At 41.7% G+C, this 27987-nt stretch overlaps 1 protein-coding gene across 2 annotated transcripts; it reads left to right on the plus strand.

Moving 5' to 3' along the window:
• Positions 1 to 14: 14 nt before the first annotated feature.
• Positions 15 to 27984, plus strand: LOC110503519 (cullin-3). Of its 2 annotated transcripts, XM_021581873.3 has the most exons (17): positions 25 to 302; positions 3637 to 3834; positions 15547 to 15660; positions 16116 to 16187; positions 16320 to 16480; positions 17039 to 17153; positions 17338 to 17566; positions 18008 to 18153; positions 18450 to 18626; positions 20336 to 20506; positions 22722 to 22829; positions 23199 to 23323; positions 23474 to 23570; positions 25597 to 25731; positions 26030 to 26216; positions 26710 to 26855; positions 26973 to 27984. In XM_021581873.3, exons 1-17 carry the CDS (start codon positions 240 to 242, stop codon positions 27102 to 27104), a joined length of 2376 nt encoding a protein of 791 aa, XP_021437548.1. In that variant the 5' UTR covers positions 25 to 239; the 3' UTR covers positions 27105 to 27984. The 2 variants fall into 2 exon arrangements, with proteins under 2 accessions (XP_021437549.1, XP_021437548.1); XM_021581874.3 differs by lacking the exon at positions 16116 to 16187 and having other exon boundaries at positions 15 to 302.
• Positions 27985 to 27987: the final 3 nt, after the last annotated feature.

Consider the following 27987-nt stretch of genomic DNA (forward strand, 5'->3'; position numbering starts at 1 on the left):
AGCCCAGTACCCTTAGTCTCGCGTGAGTTGCATCGTGTGAGCTCTGCGCAGTGAGAACTGTAGCTAGGTTGTCCGCCATTGCTGAGTGTGGAGATCTACGTTAGAGAAACATTGCCGTTTGGTTGTCAACAACCAACTACGGACTAGTGAGGGTCGTGTGGAAGCTCCACAAGTATACTTCCCTGTACCTAACCAGATAATATTTTCATGTAAATACAGAACACACAGACGAGGTAACCATGTCCAATCTCAGCAAAGGCGGCACAAAAAAGGACACCAAGATGAGGATACGAGCTTTTCCTGTAAGTACACACCGCTAATAGGACCTGTCCCTGCCAGCAGCAGGCGGTGACTGGACCACCGAGGTTCGAGTAACTAGCTAGCTGGGGAGTGCAGTTTGCAAGGCCGATCTTTCAGTAAAAACAGGTAGATAAGCTAGCTACCCCCTACAAGAGGTTATGGATAGCTGCTTGCTAGCTACCTACTGTTAGATACAGTAGCTAGTAACGTTACTGTTGTCAGACAATTATTAGCTAGCGAACGACCAACTGTCATTTTACCCGGAGAAAAACATGGTTTCTAGCTAGTTAACTAAATATTTGGGGTCGTAGCTTTGTTTGTGGCTGAACGACTTGTTTTATTTAACGTTAGGTCAAATCAGAAACTGGTGGGTTGGACTGGAGAGAATTGTTGTTTGTTGTTATTCTGCATGACATGGTTTGCTGAATCACGTTCTTTTAGTGAATAAAAAAAAAAACGTTATTTAGTTACATGCCAATAAAACCTTTCGATACCCCGACTAACTTTAACTGTTGGATAGATAGCTAACTTTAGCATCGACTGTTACACCTAGTTAATGTAACGTTAGATACTTTGTCTTTCAAGATTGAAGTAGCTAACGTTAGCCTAAGTTTAATTTGTAAACAGTTTGCTAAAACTAATGGACAAAAGCTAATGGGAGTAAGCTATTGGTTGACATCAGTTTTCAGAAGATCAGTATTCAGTAATGACGGATGTCCCTCCACTGAATCCCCAATGATCCCCTATAGTAGCTCTCGATAACCCTTCTCTCCATAGGGTTTCCAGCAGTTAGCTTTGCCCACTGCTGGCTCCATGTGAACTAAACGTAAATAATCATTGCTGGGGAAAAGGTTTTCGAAACAAATGGCCCTTTCATATCAGTCAAATAATCTATTTTTAAAATATGTTTTATATATATATTTTAAGTGTTCCCTCTTCTCCACAATTTCGTGGTATCCAATTGGTAGTTGGTCTTGTACCATTGCTGCAAATCCCGTACAAATCCCGTACGGACTCGGGAAAGGCGAAGGTCGAGAGCTATGCGTCCTCCGAAACACAACCCAATCCAACCCAGCCAAGCCGCACTACTTCTTGATACGGTGCCCGCTTAACCCGGAAGCCAGCCGCACCAATGTGTTGGAGGAAACGCCGTACACCTGGCAACCGTGTCAGCTTGCATTGGGCCCGGCCCAGGAGTCGCTAGTGCGCGATGGGACAAGAACTTCCCTGCCGGCCAAACCCGGACGACGCTGGGCCAATTGTGCGCTTCCCCATGGGTCTCCAGGTCACGGCCGGCAGCGACAGAGCTTGAGCCAGGATCTCTAGTGGCACAACGAGCACTGTGATGCAGTTTCTTAGACCTCTGCAACACGCAGGAGGCCCGAACAATTATATTTAAAATAAAAACAATTATTCACTTACTGTATAAATGTGTGCCTCCAGTTGATGAACTACACTTCCTCCCAGTTAGCTAATTGGCACAGTTGGTCTCCTCTTGTCTGTCTTCTGTAAACAAGCACGGTAATGTGGAAATATGGCCATGTGGGAACACTAACCCTATTAATGTGTGTAGTAATTTAACATTTTGTTTTTATAAAATTATTTCTCGCTGATATGAGATATACATTACTTGTGTTTCCAAAACCGTACCACTTTCGCATTAACGTTTAGAGCAAGCATCGGGCTTAAGGTAGTTAGCGTCTATGAATGGGCTAAATTAATTATTGTGACATCCGGTAGCTAGTTTTGCCAGTTTTGTTTGTTTAATCTTCACCAAGGCAGTGACTCGTCATAAAAGTCAAATTACCTTAGGCCTTAAATGAAAGGATCATGTGCTTAGCCCAGTGTTTAGTTGAAAGTTCACTGCCATCATGTTACCTCCCCTTGCTGTTCAGATCTCCATATGACAAAACTTTAAATCATTATCATGAAAGGGATGGGAAGGATATGAGTGCTCCTCAGATTCTATCCAGTTTGCCATCTACTGAGTATCACACTAACCCATGTGAAGCGGCTGAAGCCACTTTGGAACACACTTTTGATATGCAGAGAGATGGTGTAGAATAGATCTTTAAAATTCTTGTTTTATGTCTTGGCTGGGACTTCCTAGGGCCCATTTCAGACATTCAGAGATGTCCTCAGAATCAGCAATTAGTCTGGCCACAGACTAAAATGATGTTGAGTACCACAGAAAATAGGACTGTTTTGTGTAGTTCTGGTCCAGGGTGTTAGTGCACTTCCTCTACTAACGTTGACCAGAGCGAAACAAAACTGTGCAATCATGGTCCGAAAAAGGTTCAGGCCCTGTACCTGGATAATTAGTGGGATACAAGACAGTTAATTTATTGTGGTAAGTTTCTAGGTTTTATAAAAATGACTTGTGAGTAAAAGGCCTATTAGTTGCAGAGGGTTTCACTTCATCGGGATCCCCGTCCCTCACTCCAATAAGAAATCCAAATACCAACCTTGCATAATTGTTCTCGGGTTGAGTAGGGTCATGGATTGTCCTGCGATGTTACCTCCCGGATCCTTGTGAACCCTGTCCAATCACACCGATACTTCCTGTGAAATATGCTTGTGTTTGGATGGTGCCATATCCAGACACCTTGTATGGAGCTTTTGGCCAGCCTCACTTTGGAGAGCCTCCAGGTTTAACAGGCTATGGTTGAATGTGACAGCCAAAGGTGACAAGGGATTTATATCAAGCTGTGAATATGGCCATGTTTATCTGAGTGTGATGGTTGGCTACAGTGCAGTTACTGTTTGTCCAGTTAAAATGAGAATTTGGGGGAAAGGCAAATGTTACGAGGCACAGTTAGAGGTGGCCGTGAGCAATATGATATGGAAAATATAAAACGCTTTCATTCATGCTATGGACTGGATGGAACCTTATTGGGAATATTGTCATGATATTGCAGTCCTGCACTCTTAGTTCATCACAAGGAACACAAATAGGGACACACCTCTGTTTCCTTTACAGTTATTTGTTTTAATATACTTTAAATCATGAATTTTCAGGAGGAGCATTCTTTAATCAATGTTACACTCAAACTGTTAGATATTGCAATATAATATAGGCACTCTTTAAATAAGTAGGGGTTTTGGGGTGGCAGAAGTGTAGCAAGTGTTGACTTGTTTCGTCTCTCTCGCAGGTTGCTGACCTAAAGATGTAGGCTAGCCTAGCAGGAGACTGATAAAAAGGGAGGCTATGCATATAGTGTCTATCAAGCTTGCTTTGCTCCAGTTCTCCCTCAAACGAGGGAGCCAAAGATCCCCGAAACTTTGGCCTGTCAGTCTATTTGTCTGCTCGCCTCTCACTCCCTTTCTCCACTGCAGATGACGATGGACGAGAAGTATGTCAACAACATCTGGGACCTTCTGAAGAATGCCATCCAGGAGATCCAGAGGAAGAACAACAGCGGGCTGAGCTTCGAGGAGCTCTACAGGAACGCCTACACCATGGTGCTGCACAAACATGGCGAGAAGCTCTACACAGGCCTCCGGGAGGTGGTCACCGAGCACCTCATCAACAAAGTAAGGCCAATACACGCAGGGTGGTAGACTCGTGCTCATCTCAGCGCAAGTTGATTCAGTACTGGGTGCTGTTCATTAGGGCATGTGATGGAATAATGTTAAAACGTTTTACAACAGACAGTTTCTTATTGGACTAGTCCCTCCCTGTTTCAACCAGTTTTCTTTAATTTTAATTTTAATTTAATTAATTTTCTTTTCATGAACACTACCCTGGTCTGGATTAACGTCCCTTTGCTGGATTTGTGTATAGCAGTAATCACCGTTGTAAAATAACTGGCAGAGTATTTTCCGTCTTACAGGATCTCTACAGTGGTAGAATAGTCACTGAGCTTGACCACAAGATGTTACTCACCTTGACCATAATAACATTTTCATTGTTGAAAAGCAAGGAAACAAACCTTGTCTGTCAATCGAATCCAGGCGATATTAAATTACAGGCCAATTGCCCTGTTCAGTGTTGGGCCTGTTTGGTATGCTGACAGCATGATGAAGTGGAGTGCTCATATTAAACCAATTACTGTGGAAAGCTCAGAGAATCTGTCTGACTATGGCTGGATGCGGCGAACTTGCAAAAGAAAGCAAACTATCCGGAAAACATGAGTTGCTTCCATTCATTCAGAAGCCTTATATTTAGTGGTTGGAATTTAAATGAGTTAAGTTTGAGGAATGGGGCTATCAGAATGCCCAGCTCCACTAGGGCCCATAGGCATCTGACTGGAGATTTGAAAGCTCTCTTTCAGTAAACACACACAGTCCTGATCTATGACAAGCTCGGTTGATTGAAAAAGTATTCTGTTTCGGAGAGCAAAGCAGGATTTTTGTTTTTGCTTTGTGTTTTGAATTATGTAGGTACTAGGAAGCAGATCGATCTGCCTTTTGGTGCTTGAATCAGTGATTGTGATAGCCTTTGACCTTGGGAAAGCGTTTGTGTGATTTAGTTCCACAAACTATCCTCAGACAGATTTCTATCACATGATCCCTATAACGTTCATGTTTAAACCACACACACCATGTAGGTCAACATATTCCACTGAATGAGTAGCAGCAGGAAGCAGCATCAGATTATTTTAAAGCCGTGACAGGTTTCTATGGGGTCTGCAAACTATTTGGAAACAATGACATTACTGGGCCAATTTAATATCTATGCAGGGCTAGGGCTTTGGCGGTCATTACATTTTTTCAGCTGGTTGATTGTCATTTAAATAACTGCCGGTCTCATGGTAATTGACCATTTAATTAACATAAAGATGCTTTGCATCTCCGGTTTCCACTTATAGCCACTGATGCGGACCTTTGGAACATCTACATTTTAAAACGTCTAATAAATCAATTTAATAAAGCCACAATAAATCTTTTTTTTTTTTTTTAGGCATGAAGAAAATGTAGCCTATTCCAGAAGAACAGAATAGCATATTCCTTTGGTAGGCCCTGATCTGGCTGTGCCATATGGCAGTTGGGTACACTAGTTCATTTATCAGGCAATATTTGCTTATAATTCCGGTGGCATTATTTTATAGTAAGAGCAATACAATTGAACATAAGTTAATAAAATTGGGTATTTTTCTCCCAAACGATTTTCGATGGAGTGCGCACATGCGGCTATTCGGTGTTGAGCGGTTAACAAAGAAACAGATCCTCCAATATGCTTAATTTACAGTTATTTATTCAACTTTAGTTGTGATAGAAACATTAGGTTATATGTTTTGATTTCTAATACATTAAGGCTGCATGAAGCAAAGAATGATGATTTGAAAAAAGTTGCATGAAAGGGAAATGCTTTGCTCTTTTTCTTGCGCAGGCTACACACACACCTCATTAGTCTCACATTCAGAATTTGACATGCACTTGATAATATCCTCACGCAGTATTCTCCATTTAATCTGGTCTTTACATATGTGTGGAATTCTTTTTTATTTAGAATGGCCCACAAAAAATGAAAATCATCCATAGCCTGCACTCGAATAGCGAATGGAGGTTATGTGCAGTTACTTTTTTAATATGCCAGGTAGGCTACACTGTTTGTAAAGCAGATTAATGTGCTTAATTTAAATATAGCAGCATGAGAAAGCTGGGATACACTTTTATTAAATAGTGGCCAGTCAAAACTCAGTCAGAACACGTTTCACCAGGCTGTGTAGGCTATGGGCTCTCCAACCATGTTCCAGGGGTCTTGAGCATATAGGCTACGTTTTGGATTTATTTGGCCACTTCAGTTGTGATACAAACCTTAGCAAAGCATATAGGCCTATGGACTAGGTTACATAATGCATGCAGCTATGATTAGAAAAATTAGCAAAAAAATGCGTGCACTGTGAATCATTCACAACAATCTTGTCTTTAGATATACTAAATAATGTGAGAATGGGTGATTATCATGCACCTGTCGGAACAGGGGCAGGGTAAAAAAAGACGTCTTCCATATGCACTAGAATAGCAAATGGATACGCTTTTCCCGCGGTTCATTTTCATGCAAGCCAGTTAGGCAACTTTGGTTGAAAAGCGAAGCAGTTTGCTTAATATTTGGAAAGCTGAGACGTACATATAGTAGGCCTAGCCTATAGAAAGCTGATGGGATTCTCCTCTTTTTAACAGATTGCATAGCATAGCCTATAGAAACGCAACAGGAACACTTTCATTCCATGCATCAATCAGCTATGAGAAGCTGTCTCTCCCTGCGCAGAAGGTGATCCTATTCTGCTCAAACTCTGAATGCCAGGGCTCTCATGAAGTATTTACTTTTAGATTTCATTTGTATTGATGTCAGAGTGATTAGAGGGACAATAGAGTGCTGAGTACCGGCCGTTAGCAAGTTTGCTAGGCTACTAATGACAATCAGAGGCATCAGATGACTGTGGTCATGACTCCTGACTGCCAGTGTGGCTGTATTACGGTCACCATAGGCCTATGTAGGTTGGCATGCCTACCTTTTCAGATTATCAATCATCGCTCTGGATGTCAATATTTCAGCAGTGGCCTTCAAATTAAAAAAACACCACCCAATTGGCATCTCAGAATTAAAACAAATACTCTCCCATTGACATTCTGATTTGCAATCAGAGTAATAGGGTAAATCCATTTGAATTCAATCCCTTTTTGACAGCATCCAGTTTGATTTAAACAACTTTCCAAACATGTTTTGCTATGGAAGAACTGGTCATAGTGGCAAAAATCACTGAAGCTGGAGACTCATATCTCCCTCACTAGCTTTAAGCACCAGCTGTCAGAGCAGCTCACAAATCACTGCACCTCTACATAGCCCATCTGAAATAGCCCATCCAACTACCTCATCCCCATACTGTATTTATTTATTTATCTTGCACCCCGGTATCTCTACTTGCACATTCATCTTCTGCACATCTACCATTCCAGTGTTTAATTGCTATATTGTAATTACTTTGCCACCATGGCCTATATTGCCTTATCCTACCTCATTTGCACATACTGTATATAGACTTTTTCCACTGTATTATTGACTGTGTTTGTTTATTCCATGTGCAACTTTGTTGTATGTGTCGAACTGCTTTGCTTTATCTTGGCCAGGTCACAGTTGCAAATGAGTACTTGTTCTCAACTAACCTACCTGGTTAAATAAATGTAAACTTTCAAATATCCCTTTGTTGACTGTTGCAGGGCGTTACATCGTCCTCCTTCAGCACCGGCTTGAACCCTAGCTGCCTTAAGCTCTCTCCTGGCCCCTTACACTAAGTCTGAATTTGTCCTGCTAGGTGACCTAAACTGGGACATGCTTAAACCATCTAACCAAGTCCTAAAGCAATGGGACTCCCTATTTTTTTCTCAGATTATTACCAATTCCACAAGGTATGACTCCAAACACTCAGAAAAGGATACTCTCCTCAGTGTTATCCTCACAAATAATACTGATATAGGTACCAGTCTGGTGATCACTGTTTTACAGCCTGTGTTCATAATGGCTGCTCAGTGAAACTTCCTGTCCTGATTTGTCATAGACGCTTGCTAAAAAACTTTAATGAGCAAGCCTTCCTTCATGACCTGGCCTCTGTATATTGGTATTAGAGGTTGACCGATTAATCTGAATGGCCGATTAATTAGGGCCGCTTTCAAGTTTTCGTAACAATCGGAAATCGGTATTTTTGGACACCGATTTGGCTGATTAAAAAAAAATAATAATTGTACACCTTTATTTATCCTTTATTTAACTAGGCAAGTCTGTTCAGAACACATTCTTATTTTCAATGACAGCCTAGGAACGGTGGGTTAACTGCCTTGTTCCGGGGCAGAATTACAGATTTTTACCTTGTCAGCCCGGGGATTCAATCTTGCAACCTTACAGTTAACTAGTCCAACGCTCTAACCACCTGATTACATTGCACTCCACGAGGAGACTGCCTGTTACACGAATGCAGTAAGAAGCCAAGGTAAGTTGCTAGCTAGCATTAAACTTATCTTATAAAAAACAATCAATCAATCATAATCACTGTTATAACTACACATGGTTGATGATATTACTAGTTTAATCTAGCGTGTCCTGCGTTGCATATAATCGATGCGGTGCGTATTCACGAAAAAGGACCATCTTGCTCCAATGTGTAAACATCAATGCCTTTCTTAAAATCAATACACAAGTATATTGCCTGCTAACCTGGCTCGTTGTGAACTCTGTGAAGACTATTTCTTCCTAACAAAGACAGCCAACTTCGCCAAACGGGGGATGATTTAACAAAAACGCATTTGCGAAAAAAGCACAATCGTTGCGTGACTACCTAACCATAAACATCAATGCCTTTCTTAAAATCAATACACAGAAGTATATATTTTTAAACCTGCATATTTTGCTAAAAGAAATCCAGGTTAGCAGGCAATATTAACCAGTTGAAATTGTGTCACTTCTCTTGCGTTCATTGCACGCAGAGTCCGTGTATATGCAACAGTTTGGGCCGCCTAATTTGCCAGAATTTGACGTAATTATGACATAACATTGAAGGTTGTACAATGTAACATGAACATTTAGACTTATGGATGCCACCCGTTAGATAAAATACGGAACGGTTCCGTATTTCACTGAAAGAATAAACGTCTTGTCTTCGAGATGATAGTTTCCGGATTCAACCATATTAATGACCTAAGGCTTGTATTTCTGTGTGTTATGTTATAATTAAGTCTATGACTCTATGACTCAGTCTGACTGAGCAATGGTAGGCACCAGCAGGCTCGTAAGCATTCATTCAAACAGCACTTTCGTGCGTTTTGCCAGCAGCTTGTCGCTGTGCTTCAAGCATTGAGCTGTTTATGACTTCAAGCCTATCAACTCCTGAGATTAGGCTGGTGTAACCGATGTGAAATGGCTAGCTAGTTAGCGGGGTGTGCGCTAATAGCGTTTCAAACGTCACTCGCTCTGAGACTTGGAGTGGTTGTTCCCCTTGCCCTGCAAGGGCCGCGGCTTTTGTGGAGCGATGGGTAACGCTGCTTCAAGGGTGGCTGTTGTCGATGTGTTCCTGGTTAGAGGCCAGGTAGGGGCGAGGAGAGGGACGGAAGCTATACTGTTACACTGGCAATACTAAAGTGCCTATAAGAACATCCAATAGTCAAAGGTATATGAATTACAAATCGTATAGAGAGAAATTGTCCTATAATTACTACAACCTAAAACTTCTTACCTGGTAATATTGAAGACTCCTGTTAAAAGGAACCACCAGCTTTCATTTGTTCTCATGTTCTGAGCAAGGAACTTAAACGTTAGCTTTTTTCATATTGCACTTTTACTTTCTTCTCCAACACTTTGTTTTTGCATTATTTAAACCAAATTGAACATGTTTCATTTTATTTGAGGCTAAATTGATTTGATTGATGTATTATATTAAGTTAAAATAAGTGTTCATTCAGTATTGTTGTAATTGTCATTATTACAAATACATTTTTTTTTAAGTCGGCCGATTAATCGCTATCGGCTATTTTTGGTCCTCCAATAATCGGTATCGGCATTGAAAAATCATAATCGGTCGACCTCTAATTGGTATAGAATCAAATTGATCCTGTCTGTCGAAGAAGCTTGGACTTTCTTTTTTGATATCTTCAGTGATATTGTTAACAAACACGCCCCCATAAAGAACATTTTAATTAAAACCGGTTCAGACCCTGCTTTGACTGTGATCTTGCAGAGTTACTCCACATCAAGAATTGCATTTGGCGAAAGGCTCGGCACACGCATACTCAGGCTGACTGGCTCTCGTTGAGGTATATGAGAAATAAGTGCACTCAGGCTATCCGGAAGGCCAAAGTTAGATACTTCATATCCCTAAGAAGTTAATAAGGAGCAGTTCTCTCTCTCAGGGTTTAAACCCAAAAAGTTCTGGAAAATGGTTAATAGACCTGGAGAATAAACCCTCCTCCACATAGCTGCCCATGTCCCTTAATGTTGTTGATGTGGTTTTTACTAACAAGGAGCACATGGCTGAGCTCTTTAATCACCACTTCATTAAGTCAGGATTCCTATTTGACTCAGCCATGCCTCCTTGCCCGTCCAACATTTCCTAATTTCCTACCCCTTCTCATGTGACTAGCCCTAAAGCTCCTCCCTCTTTTCCCCTGCCCCGCTACAAAGTTTCTCCCTGCAGGCGGTCACTGAGTCCGAGGTGCTAAAGGAGCTCCTTAAATTTGACCCCCCCAAAAACATCTGGGTCAGATGGTTTAGACCTTTTCTTCTTTAACCTTTCTAGCGCAGGGGTTCCGCATAGCAGAACACCGACAACATTCCGCTGAAAAGGCAGCGTGCGAAATTCAAAAATATTAAGTCCAATACAGCAAATGAAAGATAAACATCTTGTTAATCTACCCATCGTGTCCGATTAAAAAAAAATGCTTTACAGCTAAAGCACAACATATGATTATGTTAGATCACCGCCAAGTCAAAAATACACACAGCCATTTTTCCAGCCAAAGATTGGAGTCACAAAAAGCAGAAATATAGATCAAATGAATCACTAACCTTTGATGATCTTCATCAGATGACACCCAGAGGACATCATGTTACACAATACATGTATGTTTTGTTCGATAATGTGCATATTTATATCCAAAAATCTCAGTTTACATTGGTGCCTTACGTGCAGTAATGTTTTGATTCTAAAACATCTGGTGATTTTAGCAGAAATACTCATAATAAACATTGATAAAAGATACTAGTGTTATTCGCAGAATTAAAGATAGACTTCTCCTTAATGCAACTTCTGTGTCAGATTTACAGAAAAAGCATAATCTGAGAACGGCTCTCAGAACCCAAAACAGCCAGAGGAATAGCCGCCATTTTGGAATCAACAAAGTTATAAACAACACCATAAATATTTACTTGCCTTTGATGATCTTCGTCAGAAGGCACTCCCAGGAATGCCAGTTCCACAATAAATGACTGATTTGTTCCATAATTTATGTCCAAATAGCCACTTATTGTTAGCGTGTTCAGCCCAGTAATCCATCTTCATGAGGCGTGAGCATTTCATCCAGACAAAAACTTGAAAAGTTCCGTTACAGTCCTTTAGAAACATGTCAAACGATGTATGGAATCAATCTTTAGGGTGTTTTTAACATAAAAAATCAATAATGTTCCAACCGGAGAATTCCTTTGTCTTCAGAAAAGGCACTGGAACGAGAGGTAACTCTGTCAGGAGCGCGCGTCATGAGACCGAGGCACAATGCCAGACCACTGACTCAAACAGGTCTCATGAGCCCCTCCTTTATAGTAGAATCCTCATTCAAGTTTCAAAAGACAGTTGACATCTAGTGGAAGCCCTAGGAAGTGTAACCTCATCCATATCTCAATGTAGGCAAAGCTTTGAAAAACTAGAAACCTCAGATGTCCCACTTCCTGGTTGGATTTTTCTCAGGTTTTCGCCTGCCATATGAGTTCTGTTATACTTACAGACCATTCAAACAGTTTTAGGCCCATCTCTGACCTTTTTAACTGGTGTCACCATTGCCCTTGATTCTAAGCAATGTTGTGCTGCTATTTTTTTTATTAACTTGGCCAAAGCTTTTGATACAGTAGATCATTCCATTCTTGTGGGCCCGCTAAGGAGTATTGGTGTCTCTGAAGGGTCTTTGGCCTGGTTTTCTAACTACCTCAGAGTGCAGTGTATAAAGTCAGAACATCTTCTGTCTCAGCCACTGCCTGTCACCAAGGGTGTATCCCAAGGGTCGATCCTAGGCTGCACGCCTAGGATCATCAACAACATAGCTCAGGCAGTAGGAAGCTCTCTCTCTCCATTTATATTCAGATGATAGTCTTATACCCAACTGGCCCCTCCCCGGATTTTGTGTTCGGCAGGTAAGGGTGCTCTCTAGCGACTAGATGTTCTTTACCATTCAGATTTGCCACCAATGCTCCTTATAGGACACATCACATCACATCACTGCACTTTCTAAATAACGGCCTTTCTAAATAAGAAACAACCAGTGGGTCTTGCAACGTGTATACAGAGATGACCAGTTTACAGAAGTGTATAGACACTTCTGTAAACTGGTCATCTCTGTATACACGTTGCAAGACCCACTGGTTGTTTCTTATTTAGAAAGGCCCTCTCTCCCTTCTAAGATGGTTATCTATGATATACTGCAGCCCTCATCCTCCACATACAACACCAGTTTTATCTCAATCTCTTCATTCAAAGTCTCAATCACGGACACTCTTACTGACAGTTGTGGCTGCTTTGTGTGATGTATTGTTGTCAAACCTTCTTGTCCTTTGTGCTGTTGTCTGTGCCCAACAATGTTTGTACCCTGTTTTGTGCAACTACCATGTTGTGCTGCTGCCATGTTGTGTTGCTACCATGTGGTCATGTTGTTGCTACCATGCTGTGTTGTCATGTGTTGCTGTCATGGTATGTTGTCGTCTTAGATCTCTCTTTATGTGGTGTTGTCTCTAATGTCGTGATGTGTGTTTTGTCCTGTATTTTTATTTTTAATCCGAGCACCAATCCCTGCAGGAGGCCTTTACATAGGCTGTCATTGTAAATAAGAATTTGTTCTTGCCTAGTTAAATGAAGGTTGAATAAAAAATAAAGGTGCTCAAAGTTGACCCATTTTGCACACCCTACCATACAATGAGACATCCATGTCTTTATCACTGGAAAATATAAACAGTTGAATTTGATATAATTTAAAAGCTTACAGTGTTGTCAAACTGTGATTGTTTATTGAGGACCTTTTTTTATTTAAATGTTCCTTTTTTGAACCTTTATTGCCTTTTATTATCAATTATCAAAAAGTCCATGAACTCATATTTGCATAAGTTGTAGCTTAGACCCTATTTCATATCATCTGAGGTTTTTGTGTTGTGCCTGCCATCAGTTGAGACACATCGTACTCTTATATAGGTAAAGGGTGGGTGTCATTTCAATCATCGCAATAGGATAGGTCCATTCTATTAATTATTTCAGACCACTGCAATTTACACCATTGGTCTTGGGCGATATACCATTTACCGGTGGTATTTTGAAATACAGACAGTAGGATTTTCAATACCGTCCCCTCCTTGAATGTTTTGGCATTCAGGTCCAAAAAGCTAAGCTAACATTTAAGGTCCTTGCTCAGAACATGAGAACATATGAAAGCTGGTGGTTAAATATTCCCAGTTAAGAAGTTTTAGGTTGTAGTTATTATAGGAATTATGACATGTCGACTATTCTCTCATTTGTATTTCATATACCTTTGACTATTGGATGTTCTTATAGGCACTTTAGTATTGCCAGCTTAATCTCGGGAGTTGATAGGCTTGAAGTCATCAACAGCGCTGTGAATCAAGCATTGCTAAGAGCTGCTGGCAAACGCAGTAAAGTACTGTTTGAATGAATGCTTACGGGCCTGCTCCTGCCTATCACCGCTCAGTCAGACTGCTCTATCAAATCATAGACTTAATTATAATATAATAAACACAGAAATACGAGCCTTTGGTCATTAATATGGTCAAATCCGGAAACTATAATTTCGAAAACAAAACGTTTATTCTTTCAGTGAAATACGGAACCGTTCCATATTCTTTCGGACGGGTGACAACCCAAAGTCTAAATTTTGCTGTTACATTGCACAATCTTTAATGTTATGTCATAAAATGTAAAATTATGGCAAATTAGTTCGCAACGAGCCAGGCTGCCCAAACTGTTGAATAAGTTTAATACTCTGCTTGCACTGAACGCAAGATAAGTGACACAATTTCCCTAGTTAATATTGCCCGATAACATGAATTTCTTTTAACTAAATATGCAGGTTTAAAAAATATATATACTTCTGTGTATTGATTTTAAGAAAGGCATGGATGTTTATGGTTAGGTACATTCGTGCAACGATTGTGCTTTTTTTGCAAATGCGCTTTTCTTAAATCATCAGCCGTTTGGCGAAGTAGGCTGTGATTCGATGATAAATTAACAGCCACAAGCTAGTTAACCTAGTAATATCATCAACCATGTGTAGTCAACTAGTGATTGTGAAGATTGATTGATTGTTTTTTATAAGCTAAGTTTAATGCTAGCAAGCAACTTACCTCGGCTCCTTGCAGCCACAAGGTCCTTTTGACGCTGCACTCGGGTAACAGGTCAGCCTGCCGTGCAGTTTCCTCGTGGATTGCTATGTAACCGGCGTCCAAAAAGGCCTATTACCAATTATGAAAACTTGAAAATCGGCCCTAATTAATCGTCTGACCTCTAATTGAGACATCAAGTGGTTTGTGATGATGTGGCTTAGTTGGTAGAGCATGGCACTTGCAATGCTAGGGTTGTGGGTTCGATTCCCACGGGGGACCAGTATGAAAATGTATGCACTCACTACTGTAAGTTGCTCTGGATAAGAGCATCTACTAAAATGTAATAGGAATGAAATGGCCATTTAAGTTTTCAGATATTCCAAACTTCTTCCATTTAAGAATGATGGAGGCGACTGTGTTCTTGGGGACCTTCAATGCCACGTCCATTTTTTTCGTACCCTTCCCCAGATATGTGCCTCGACACAATACTGTCTCGTAGCTCTACGAACAATTCCTTCGACCTCGTGGCTTGGTTTTTGCTCTGACATGCACTGTCAACTGTGGTACCTTTATATAGACAAGTGTGTGCCTTTCCAATCAATTGAATTTAGCACATGTGGACTCCAATAAAGTTGTAGAAACATGTCCAGGACAATCAATGGAAACAGGATGCACCTGAGCTTAATTTCGAGACTCTTAGCAAAGTGTCTGAATACTTACGTGAATAAATTGTTTTTTATTTATAATACATTTGCAAAAAAATTCTAAACCTGTTATCGCTTTGTCACTATGAGTTATTGTGTGTAGATTGCTGAGGAATGTTTTGTATTTAATCCATTTTAGAATAAGGCTAACATAACAAAATGTGGAAAATGTCAAGGGGTCTGAATACTTTCTGTGTAAGTACAACATATTCATCAGTAGGTGATTATAGTGGGCTGAGAGGGGTTCACTTTCCATTGAGATAGTATGCTGGGAACTGTTTCACTAAATTGTTGTTGTTTGATTGTTTCTCTGCCTGAAGTTGATGAGCACAGTGTTCTTTAGAGTCCCATACAGAGAGAGGAAACTCAGAGAGTAGAGCTTGTGGAGGGAGAGACTCACGGACAGAGAGTGTGTCATGCAGAGAAAGCGAGATGGGCTCAGTGTGCCAAGTCATCAGTGTGGTGTTGTAGTATCAAACGAATGCCTCTCTGCCTGACTGTGCTGCTGCTTCCCCATAGGTACGGGAAGATGTCCTCAACTCACTAAACAACAACTTCCTCCAAACACTAAACCAAGCCTGGAACGACCACCAGACAGCCATGGTCATGATCAGAGACATCCTCATGTACATGGTGAGTGGCACCACCAGCTACCAGAGCCATGTATTTAGAGAGTTGTGTTTTAATTCTAGACATACATAGCATTATTTTAATATTCCCCATTTTAAATTAATGGGGTGCTAACATGGCTGCCATAGTATTGTAGGGTCATGTAAATGCATCATTATGCAGAAACCTCAATGTCCAAACTCTCTAAATACATGGCCCCGACAGCTACAAGGTGCAGTCGTAAACCAGGGATGTTTTACAAAAAAAACATGTTTTTAGTATTTTGTTCATTCATGTTGTTCCAGTCAGCAGATACGTTTTCAAGATACAGCACAAATCTAAAAGTGATGCTACATTTTGCATCATTGTGTTTTGCATCATCACACTTTTAGAAAACGTAACTGCTGACATGCACAATTTGTGCTTATCAGACGTGCGCACACTTAGTTATTAGGATTTGACTGTATTTCTCAATACAGTGTCATCTCGTAACCCTCCCTTGGACTGGTAATGCATTGCTTCCTGGCTGCAGGTCTCAAACGCGCTCCAGGGTGAGGTACAGATCTGAGATCAGCTTCCCATCCACTAATCCTAAACATAACCATTAGTGGGGGAAATGCAAAACTTGCCCAAGATCAGCCTTGAATGACAAAGCTTCACCCTCTCTTTCTCTTGTTTCCCAGGACCGGGTGTACGTGCAGCAGAACAATGTGGAGAACGTCTATAACCTGGGCCTGATCATCTTCAGAGACCAGGTGGTGCGCTACGGCTGCATCCGAGACCACCTCCGACAGACCCTCCTGGACATGATCGCACGAGAGAGGAAGGGCGAAGTGGTGGACAGGTATAATAATATGACCCGTCTATACACAGTTCGACTTCTTTAAAAGTGTACAAACTCCTAGCTTCGTTGAAGGGATCACTGAAATGACAAGTGTAATCACTGGAAATGACTGGAAGCCATGCGGCGGAAAGCTTGTGTTCATCTGTCCAGTCATGTCTAAGCATCAACTGTTTGAAGGGAGGAGGGAAGGATGCACTTTGAAGGAATTCAAATAGAGCCACAGTTTCTGAGCTGAAGGAAGCAGTGTTTTTCCCGATGAAGAAAACCACAACCGTAATCCATGATCATTTCATTGTGCTCTTTGTTGAATTTCAAAAGTATCCGATAGTCTTTGAGCTGACCCAGACCTAAATGATATCCTATACACAGAGCGTACAAAACATTAGGAGTTGCACCCCCCTTTTCTCTCAGAACAGCCTCAATTCATCGGGGCATGGACTCTTCAAGGTGTTGAAAGTGTTCCACAGAGATAGATGCTGGCTCATGTTGACCCCAATGCTTCCCACAGTTGTCAAGTTAACCTGACCCTGTCTGTCTGTCTCTCTCGCTCTCTCTCAGGGGGGCGATCAGGAATGCCTGCCAGATGTTAATGATCTTAGGCCTCGAAGGGAGGTCGGTTTACGAAGAGGACTTTGAGGCCCCGTTTTTAGAAATGTCTGCAGAGTTCTTCCAGGTTTGTAAGAATCCCCTCCCCACCACATCTATTCATACATTTAATTTGCATCAATGCTATATGTCATGCACGTTGACTTGCATTGATATTTGTTGTTTGCCTACTATTATCATATTATGTACATCATGTGTATCCCCTCTGTCACCCAAGGCGCTCCTAACCCCGTGTTTGTTTGCCCTCCCAGATGGAAAGTCAAAAGTTTTTGGCGGAGAACAGCGCAAGCGTGTACATAAAGAAAGTGGAGGCGCGGATAAACGAGGAGATCGAGCGCGTGCTGCACTGCCTAGACAAGACGACAGAAGAGCCCATTGTGAAGGTGGTGGAGCGGGAGCTCATCTCCAAGCACATGAAGACCATCGTGGAAATGGAGAACTCGGGCCTCGTCCACATGCTCAAGAACGGAAAGACAGAGGGTCAGTTTGCCACACTAGTACTACTCCAGTCCCAGCTATACTTTGCATCCCAAATGGCACCTTATTTCCTATGCAGTGAAATACCTTTGACAGGCCCGATAGGGCTCTGGTCAAAAGTAGTGCACTATATAGGGCATAGGGTGCCATTTGGGACACCAGACTTTTTTCTTTTTTCATGAAAGGGATATTTCACCCCGATGTTAGTGTCAGACATTTGCATACATCTTGAGGTCTTTTGCAGAGCAGAATAATTGATTAATGTACATTGTGTGAATATGTGTTGTTATCGTGTGCATACTTGGCACCACCCGTGCCATTGTTTTGATATCAATGTCAGCAATTCTATATTTATGGTGAAAGATATTGGTGGGTGGTCTTTGGATACTAATGTGTTTGTACTGATGTGTGTGCCCGTGTGCGTGCGTGCATGCGTGAACACAGACCTGGCGTGTATGTATAAGCTCTTTAGCAGAGTGCCAAACGGACTGAAGACCATGTGTGAGTGCATGAGCTCCTACCTCCGCGAGCAGGGCAAGGCGCTGGTGTCAGAGGAGGGCGAGGGCAAAAACCCTGTGGATTACATCCAGGTAATTTACACCGGAAGTGACATCATTGGCAGGGGGTCCACAAAAAAATTATCTGGCTACATTCCCATTCTCCCAAAGTGTGCATTTCCACACTCCCTGGTCATGGATTTAACAATAGGGGAAACTCCAGTGAATTCTTATACCGATTCAATGCTTTTAAATCCACTGTAGGGATGCAATTTCTGTTGTTATACTCCATATTGCCACTAGATGGCAGAGCACGAGCATGTAGTAAGTGCCATTGCTTTCCAATAATGTCATGTGTTCTTCCTTCCTCTGGTTTTTGTTCTCTGCAGGGTCTGTTGGATCTGAAGTCTCGTTTCGACCGCTTCCTTCTAGAGTCGTTCAACAACGACCGGCTCTTCAAGCAGACCATCGCAGGGGACTTTGAATACTTCCTCAACCTCAACTCGCGCTCCCCCGAGTACCTTTCCTTGTTCATCGACGACAAGCTGAAGAAAGGCGTAAAAGGAGTGAGTCGTTTTCTGATGTAATGGGGAGGAACGTTCCTCTCCTCAGGGCACACAGGCTGCGTCCCTAATGACACCATATTCTCTATACAGTGCTCTACTTTTAACCAGAGCCCAATGGCACCATATTCACTACATAGTGCCCTACTTTTCACCAGGGCCCAATATAAGGAACATTTGATTGTGACACATATTTGGTTGTGTTTCTGATTATTTTGTGCCCAGTAGAAATGAATGGTAAATAATGTATTGTGTCATTTTGGAGTCACTTTTATTGTAAATAAGAATATCATATATTTCTAAACACTTCTACATTAATGGATGCTACCATGATTACAGTTCATTTCGAATGAATTGTGAATAATTATGATTGAGAAGGTTATACGCACAAATATGACAATTTACCATTAATTTCTATTGGGCACAAAATAATCTGAATCAATCAATCAATCAATCAAATTTATTTTATATAGCCCTTCGTACATCAGCTGATATCTCAAAGTGCTGTACAGAAACCCAGCCTAAAACCCCAAACAGCAAGCAATGCAGGTGAAGAAGCACGGTGGCTAGGAAAAACTCCCTAGAAAGGCCAAAACCTAGGAAGAAACCTAGAGAGGAACCAGGCTATGTGGGGTGGCCAGTCCTCTTCTGGCTGTGCCGGGTGGAGATTATAACAAAACATGGTCAAGATGTTCAAATGTTCATAAATGACCAGCATGGTCGAATAATAATAAGGCAGAATAGTTGAAACTGGAGCAGCAGCACAGTCAGGTGGACTGGGGACAGCAAGGAGTCATCATGTCAGGTATTCCTGGGGCATGGTCCTAGGGCTCAGGTCCTCCGAGAGAGAGAAAGAAAGAGAGAATTAGAGAGAGCATATGTGGGATGGCCAGTCCTCTTCTGGCTGTGCCGGGTGGAGATTATAACAGAACATGGCCAAGATGTTCAAATGTTCATAAATGATCAGCATGGTTGAATAATAATAAGGCAGAACAGTTGAAACTGGAGCAGCAGCACAGCCAGGTGGACTGGGGACAGCAAGGAGTCATCATGTCAGGTAGTCCTGGGGCATGGTCCTAGGGCTCAGGTCCTCCGAGAGAGAGAAAGAGAGAAGGAGAGAATTAGAGAACGCACACTTAGATTCACACAGGACACCGAATAGGACAGGAGAAGTACTCCAGATATAACAAACTGACCCTAGCCCCCCGACACATAAACTACTGCAGCATAAATACTGGAGGCTGAGACAGGAGGGGTCAGGAAACACAACCAAATATAACAGAAAATGCATCCAACACATTTGTAGAGAAACACGCTTGATGTAGTCATTGCATGCAATGAATATGGGACCGAATACTACACTTTTTACTACTTTAATACACATAAGTGAATTTGTCCCAATACTTTTGGTCCCCTAAAATGCACAAAAAGTGATGTAATTTCTTAACGGTTCACCTGATATGGATGAAAATGGCCTAAAATTAAAGCTGATGGACTCCACTTTAACCTCAGTCATTGTATCATTTCAAATTCAAAGTGCTGGAGTACAGAGCCAAAACAACCACAATCGGGTCACTGTCCTTTTACTTTTGGAGCTCACTGTATAAGGAGTTCAATATATTTGATTAAATCAGTGTTTCAAATGTAATCATTTAAAGTGTGTATGTGTGGTCGTGTAACACTCGCTGTCCTCTCGTTCTGTGTGTGTGTAGTTGACGGAGCAGGAGGTGGAGTCGATCCTGGACAAGGCCATGGTGCTCTTCAGGTTCATGCAGGAGAAGGATGTGTTTGAGAGGTACTACAAACAGCACCTGGCCAGGAGGCTGCTCACCAACAAGAGTGTCTCTGACGACTCGGAGAAGAACATGATCTCTAAACTCAAGGTGAGGAAACAGGAGGAGGAAGAGCAGTATCTTATGATCTTCCATCCATTAACAGATTCATCAACGGTTTGTTTCAGATATACAGTGCATTCGGAAAGTATTCAGACCCCTTGACCTTTTCCACATCTTGTGACCTTAGTCTTATTCTAAAAGGAATGGAAGTAATTTTTTCAAATATATTACAAATAAAAAACAGAAATATCACATATACATTAGCATCCAGACCCTTTACTCAGTACTTTGTTGAAGCACCTTTGGCAGCAATTACAGCCTTGAGTCTTCTTAGATATGACGCTACAAGCTTGGCACAACTGTATTTGGAGAGTTTCTCCCATTCTTCTCTGCAGATCGTCTCAAGCTCTGTCAGGTTGGATGGGGAGCGTCGCTGGATAGCTATTTTCAGGTCTCTGAAGAGATGTTGTCTCTGGCTGGGCCACTCAAGGACATTCAGAGACTTGTCCCGAAGCCACTCCTGCATTGTCTTGGCTGTGTGCTTAGGGTCGTTGTCTGGTTAGAGGTGAACCTTTGCCCCAGTCTGAGGTTGGTGAAGGTTCTCTCTGTACTTTGCTCTGTTTATCTTTCCCTCGATCCTGACTAGTCTCCAAGTCCTTGCCGCTGAAAAAATCCCCACAGCATGATCCTGACTCCACCATGCTTCACCGTAGGAATGGTGCCAGGTTTCCTCCAGACATGACGCTTGGCATTCAGGCCAAAGAGTTCGATCTTGGTTTCATCAGACAAGAGAATCTTGTTTCTCATGGTCTGAGTACTTTAGATGCCTTTTGGCAACTCCAAGCGGGCTGTCATATGCCTTTTACTGAGGAGTGGCTTCTGTCTAGCTACTCTACCACAAAGGCCTGATTGCTGGAGTACTACAGAGATGGTTGTCAGTGACCATTGGGTTCTTGGTCACCTCCCTGACCAAGGCCCTTCTCCACCGATTGCCTGGCGGCCTGCTCTAGGAAGAGTCTTGGTGGTTCCAAACTTCTTCCATTTTAAGAATGATGGAGGCCACTGGAAATGGAAACAGGATGCACCTGAGCTCAATTTCGAGTCTCATTGCAAAGGGTCTGAATACTTATGGAAATAAGGTATCTGTTTTCTTAGAATTAATACATTTGCAACTATTTCTAAAAACCTGTTTTCACCTTATCATGATGAGGTACTGTGTGTAGATTGATGAGAAAATCCATTTTAGAATAAGGCTTTAACGTAACAAAATGTGGAAAAAGTCGAGGGGTCTGAATACTTTCCGAATGCATTGTGTTGTAGCACCTTCAATTCCTAATAAGTGCAACCTTAAGATTTGCAATATAAGTATATGCCAGACCTATGTTCAAATACTATTTCAAATACTTTGAGTATTTGCGTTAGCCTGCTTGGGGTGCCATGTGGGCGGGGTTTGCACTTTTGGTTATTTTTGATTTGGTTCAATTGCAAAGCTAAAATATTTTAAATTATTATTAAATTGTATTTTGATCCCAGTTTTGGTACTTTACACAATGCAATATATTTTTAACTTGAACTGCACCAGTGGTGGAAAAAGTACCCAATTGTTATACTTGAGTAAAAGTAAAGATAACTAAAGTAAAAGTGTGTCACTCAGTAAAATACTACTTGAGTAAAAGTATTTGGCTTTAAATATACTTAAGTATCAAAAGTAGAAGTACAAATAATTTAGAATTCCTTAGGTTAAGCAAACCAGACGTCACCATTTTCTTGGTTTTTTAAATTTATGGATAGCCAGGGGCACACTCGGACATCATTCATAAATAAAGCATTTGTGTTTCGTGAGTCCGCCAGGTCAGAGGCAGTAGGGATGACCAGGGATGGTCTCTTGATAAGTGCGTGAATTGCACAATTTTTCTGTGCTGCTAAGCATTCGAAATGTACAAAGTACTTTTGGGGTTCAGGGAAAATGTATGGAGTGAAAAGTACATTATTTATTTTAGGAATGTAGTGAAGTAAAATTAAAAGTTGTCAAAAATAGAAATAGTGAAGTACAGATATCCCAAAAAATACTTAAGTAAAACATACTTTCAAGTACTACTTAAGTACTTTACACCTTTTGAACTGTACAAACTGTATGTTGAACTACAGCTCAGCTGAGTGAAGAGTCAGTGTGACAGAAACGATAGTGCGAGTGAAGTGTTGTTTAATAGATCTGTATCATCCCGTATCTCTCTCTTCCTCTTTCTCTGGTTCCCCTGGCCAGACGGAGTGTGGTTGCCAGTTCACCTCCAAACTAGAAGGCATGTTCCGAGACATGAGCATCTCAAACACAACCATGGACGAGTTCCGCCAACATCTACAGTCAACGGCGGTGAGACACCCACTCACAGAACCAGTCCAGTGTTGGTTCTGGGGAACATAGAGCTCGCCAGCTTGTAGTCCTAAAAAAATAGAAATTAGTTACCTCTGGTTCATTCAGCCATTCCTATGGGGAAAGAATAGGGTTTTGGGACAAAACATATAAGATCACCTAAGCCTGTCTTTACTACAGACCATATTTTTGGCATTTATCAAAAACTCCATTCATTTTCCCATAGGCTTTGTCCAAAGAAGCCATTACTATTACTCTCTATTTAACCTAGCTCTCTCAAAGCGAAGAGCACATCTTATGGAGCTTTTGATGGTCATTCTGACAATTGGGAACCTCAGTGAAAGACGTAGATCTAACTTCCATCCCCAGGTGTCGTTGGGTGGAGTCGATCTCACAGTGAGGGTTTTGACGACAGGTTACTGGCCAACGCAGTCCGCCACGCCCAAATGTAATATCCCCCCTTCTCCTCGACATGCATTTGAAGTCTTTAGAAGGTTTGTCTATCTCCTCTGTATCTCATTTACTTTGCATAGCAGAGGCCATGTAGTTCTCTGCGGCAGGTTGTGGAAGCGGGGCGCTGTCCTTTGTCTGTGTTTGTCTTTAATGCTGTAGTGTGTAACTGTCTTCTGATTTTGTGGCCATAGATTTTATCTGGCAAAACACAGCGGCAGGCAGCTTACATTGCAGCATCACATGGGCTCTGCAGACCTCAATGCCACCTTCTACGGGCCAATCAAAAAGGTATGCAGGGGACAGCCTTTGACTGGCTGGCAGGTATACAGACTGATGCACGCACACACACACACACACACACCACTAATGTCAACATCAGGCCTTGATAACAGCAGGTGTATGAAGGCTGTACTTGCCTTTGAATATGGCATGAACATTGATGTGTGGGGGGGCTACAGTTGAAGTCAGAAGTTTACATACACTTAGGTTGGAGTCATTAAAACTAGTTATTCAACCACTCCACACATTTGTTAACAAACTATAGTTTTGGCAAGTTGGTTAGGACATCTACTTTGTGCATGACACAAGTCATTTTTCCAACAATTGTTTACAGACAGATTATTTCACTTATAATTCACTGTATCACAATTCCAGTGGGTCAAAAGTTTACATACACTAAGTTGACTGCCTTTAAACAGCTTGGAAAATTCCAGAAAATGATGTCATGGCTTTAGAAGCTTCTGATAGGCTAATTGACATCATTTGAGTCAATTGGAGGTGTACCTGTGGATGTATTTCAAGGCCTACCTTCAAACTCAGTGCCTCTTTGCTTGACATCATGGGAAAATCAAAAGAAATCAGCCAAGACCTCAGAACAAAAATTGTAGACCTCGACAAGTCTAGTTCATGCTTGGGAACAATTTCCAAACTCCTGAAGGTACCATGTTCATCTGTACAAACAATAGTACGCAAGTATAAACCCCATGGGCCCACAGAGCCATCATACCACTCAGGAAGGAGATGCGTTCTGTCTCCTAGAGATTAATATACTTTGGTGTGAAAAGTGCAAATCAATCCCAGAACAACAACAAAGGACCTTGTGGAGATGCTGGAGGAAACGGGTACAAAAGTATCTATATCCACAGTAAAACGGGTCCTATATCGACATAACCTGAAAGGCCGCTCAGCAATGAAGAAACCACTGCTCCAAAACCTCCATAAAAAAGCCAGACTACGGTTTGCAACTGCACCTGGGGACAAAGATCTTACTTGTATGTATGTATGTATGGTAACGGTTTTGACTTGAGGTTATTATTTATAGGGGTGCCAGGTAGGTTGTGCCTACCAGAGAAAATATTGGTTTCTCCTTTTGGTTTGGGAGGGAATGAGTCCCATCTGGTCCGTTAAGTCTACACCACTACAAAAGGACTTATGTAAAAGTCAGGATGGAAATAAACTTTTCATAAACCCTTAAAACATTGGAAAGAACTTCAAAAACAACTATATTATTTTGTGTTGGTTGTATTAGCAACATCACTGATTACACACACATATAATAATATCACAATGAGTTCTGGTTCTTCCAGAAATGTCCTGTACCTCGGGCCTAAAAAGAGTCCAGCCCGGTAAAGGAGTTCAGGGAACTCAAGTGACCTTTGTCACGCAATGTTTGTCCATTCATTCAAGTGTAGCGTAAAACCCAGTATTAATCATACAATCAATATAAGTTATTTTACCACAGAACTTTAAAGCGTATCAACTCTTACTAATTCCTCAACTACAACTAACGACATAAGTCATCACGGTATACATCATATCAAAACAAATGAAATACCCTATACAAAAAGGTGGTAGTCAGACAATCCAATCCGCCAATAGATCTCCAGCGGAGAAAGGCCACGAAGAACGGAGAGGTGTAGTCCACGGACGCAAAGAGTGGATCCGATCCTGGGTAAACTCTCTTAGGCTACAAAACAGCGGAATAGAGAAGCATCGGGAACTGAGGGTTGAACACATCCTCATTCACGTCTCCATCACAACCCCACTTTTGCGCAGCTGATGCTGGCTATTTAATTGGGAATTAAAGGGAAAGCGCCCTATTGGAAGGAGCTGCACTGAGACGGTTCAGAAAAATTCAGGGCCGTCACAGTATGGTATGTATGTATGTATGTATGTATGTAAACTTCCGACTTCAACTGTATGTGTTTATATAAGCATGACATAGTCAGTGATTGAACAGAGGCTACATTGATTACTCCTGTGTGACTGAGTTACCTGAAGGCAGCCGGCTGGTTGTGACCTCCTCTCCTCCCAGGAGGATGGCTTGGAGGTGGGGGTGGGCGGTGCCCAAGTAACAGGCTCCAACACCAGGAAGCACATACTGCAGGTGTCCACCTTCCAGATGACAATACTCATGATCTTCAACAACCGGGAGAAGTCCATGTTTGAGGTACAGCCGCTAATTGAATGCGTAGCACATCAGAATAAAGTCAAGTTTGTAAGGAGGGATGTATTTGGGCAAAGTGATATCTTTATTATATGTGCAGGATGTTCAAGTTTGTGGTCTGGTAATGTCTTTCCCTGAGGGAATAAATAAAGTTATATTGAACTGAAAAAGTTAGACACTCTTGTTTCTCTAAAAAAACATTTATTCTTTGGTTTCAGCATAGTGCAGTCATGGATCAAAGGATCCCTCTGCCTCATCTCCATCTCTCCTCTTTGTCCCCATCTCTCACTCTGCTGTGTAGGAGATCCAGCAGGAGACAGACATCCCAGAGAGGGAGCTAGTGCGAGCGCTGCAGTCGCTGGCCTGCGGGAAGCCCACCCAGCGGGTCCTCACCAAGGAGCCCAAGTCCAAGGAGATCGAGAACGGTCATGTGTTCACCGTCAACGACCAGTTCACCTCCAAGCTGCACCGCGTCAAGATCCAGACAGGTAGACAAACCCAGTTAGCCATACAGACCGGTCTTGTAGAACACAGATTTAAAGATCTATGGCATGCAAAACCAAAATGGCACAAAAACAACCAGGATTTATTTTGTTTCAACATTGGTTTCTGAAGCATGGCATTGAACTGTATGCATACAGTACAGTACAGAATTACTGCATACCAACCTTCTAGGGTCATTCTAACCACCACAGAATTATAATGAGATTATATTTCTCTGATTCTACCTCAGATAGTTTTAGTGAAAACACAACTGATCTCCACTCGTCTGGATAGCCCAGCCAAAGATTTACCTGTGTAGCGTGAATTTATTTTTATTTAACTAAGCAAGTTGGTTGGAATGATGTAGTGATGCCTCTTGTACTTAGATGCAGTGCCTTAGACCGCTGCGCCACTTGGGAGCCCAATGATATAGTCCTGTGCGTGTAGCTGTCATATGAGGTGCCTGGCTGAAACTGGTTTCCTTGTGTTGGTCGCTAGTCGCCGCTAAGCAAGGAGAGACGGACCCGGAGAGGAAGGAAACGCGGCAGAAAGTGGACGATGATAGGAAGCACGAGATCGAGGCGGCCATCGTCCGCATCATGAAGTCTAGAAAGAAGATGCAGCATAACGTGTTGGTAGCAGAGGTCAGTGGAATACAGTGTATGACATTGAGGTCTTTCGGGGTACTTCTGTCTGTACCTCTCAGTAATTAGATGTAAGATCCGGTTCTGATTGTGTCTGTGTTTGTACCATCTCTCCAGGTCACCCAGCAATTGCGATCGCGATTCCTCCCCAGTCCTGTAGTCATCAAGAAGCGCATTGAAGGACTCATTGAGCGGGAATATTTGGCACGGACACCGGAGGATCGCAAAGTGTACACTTATGTAGCATAAGGGCGTGAATTCAATCAAACTTGACACAAAAATAAACAATACTTTTTTTTTGGGGGGGGGGGGGGGGGGGGGTCTTGTGTTAAGTGTATGAACTTGGAAGTTTGTCTGATAGTGGGAAGCTTACCTTTCTTTCATTGGAAAAAAAAGACAAGGTTTTTAAAATATATTTTAGCTAAATGGAGGGATTGGATATAGCTTTGTTACAGTTTCATGTTCCTTATGTGGCCTTGGGGAGAATTTGGGCGGAGAGTGGGAAATGCATCAAATGTACTGCATTTATAAACAAAGGAAAAGTACTGCCCAATAAACAAAGGAAAAGAAAACTAGCATAAACAAAATAATACAAAACATATACCAAGCGACTGTGGGTTGGCTACACAAAGACGAAGAAAATATTTGAAATTTCTCCCGTTTTAAATGTTGATGTAAATGTGTTTGTGTTTTTTCGTGGCACCATGCTGGTTGTACAGGTTGTCAGACACTATTGGCCTTTTTTTTCCCCCTCTAGGACTTTAATCAAAGAGAAGAGGACATGGATGTTGTTGCTGGTTTGCAGAGAACAGGAGCAGTTGCTTGATAGCATGCTTTATCTTATGGAGTGCTCTATACAAGGTGTATGTTTTTTTCTTTTTCAATGGGGCCTATTGTAAAATTGGATCGTCAGCCCAGAAATATTTCTCTCCTTGGAATTGTAGGTTCTTCCCAATGCAGATCACAAAGGGAAGTTCAATTTTTTCTTATTACATTTTAATTGGAACCAATTTATCACCATGTTTTAATGTGTATAAATTGTAAATAATTGTACTCACTAAAGTGGACTGTACAGGGCCTAGTTTTCATCATATTAAGTGTAGAAAAATAAATTGTACAACGAAGGGAATTT

Source organism: Oncorhynchus mykiss, chromosome 24, assembly GCF_057628025.1.
Source record: "Oncorhynchus mykiss isolate SJ-2025 chromosome 24, ASM5762802v1, whole genome shotgun sequence".
In the NCBI taxonomy this organism is placed as follows: domain Eukaryota; kingdom Metazoa; phylum Chordata; class Actinopteri; order Salmoniformes; family Salmonidae; genus Oncorhynchus; species Oncorhynchus mykiss.

What these genes read in the sequence shown, in the direction of transcription:
- LOC110503519 (XM_021581873.3), top strand. Translation starts at nt 240, where the DNA reads ATGTCCAATCTCAGCAAAGGCGGCACAAAAAAGGACACCAAGATGAGG. An exon ending in TGAAGAAAGGCGTAAAAGGA is followed by an intron (nt 18,627 to 20,335) that starts GTGAGTCGTTTT and finishes GTGTGTGTGTAG; the next exon opens with TTGACGGAGCAGGAGGTGGA. An exon ending in CCGCGTCAAGATCCAGACAG is followed by an intron (nt 26,217 to 26,709) that starts GTAGACAAACCC and finishes GTTGGTCGCTAG; the next exon opens with TCGCCGCTAAGCAAGGAGAG.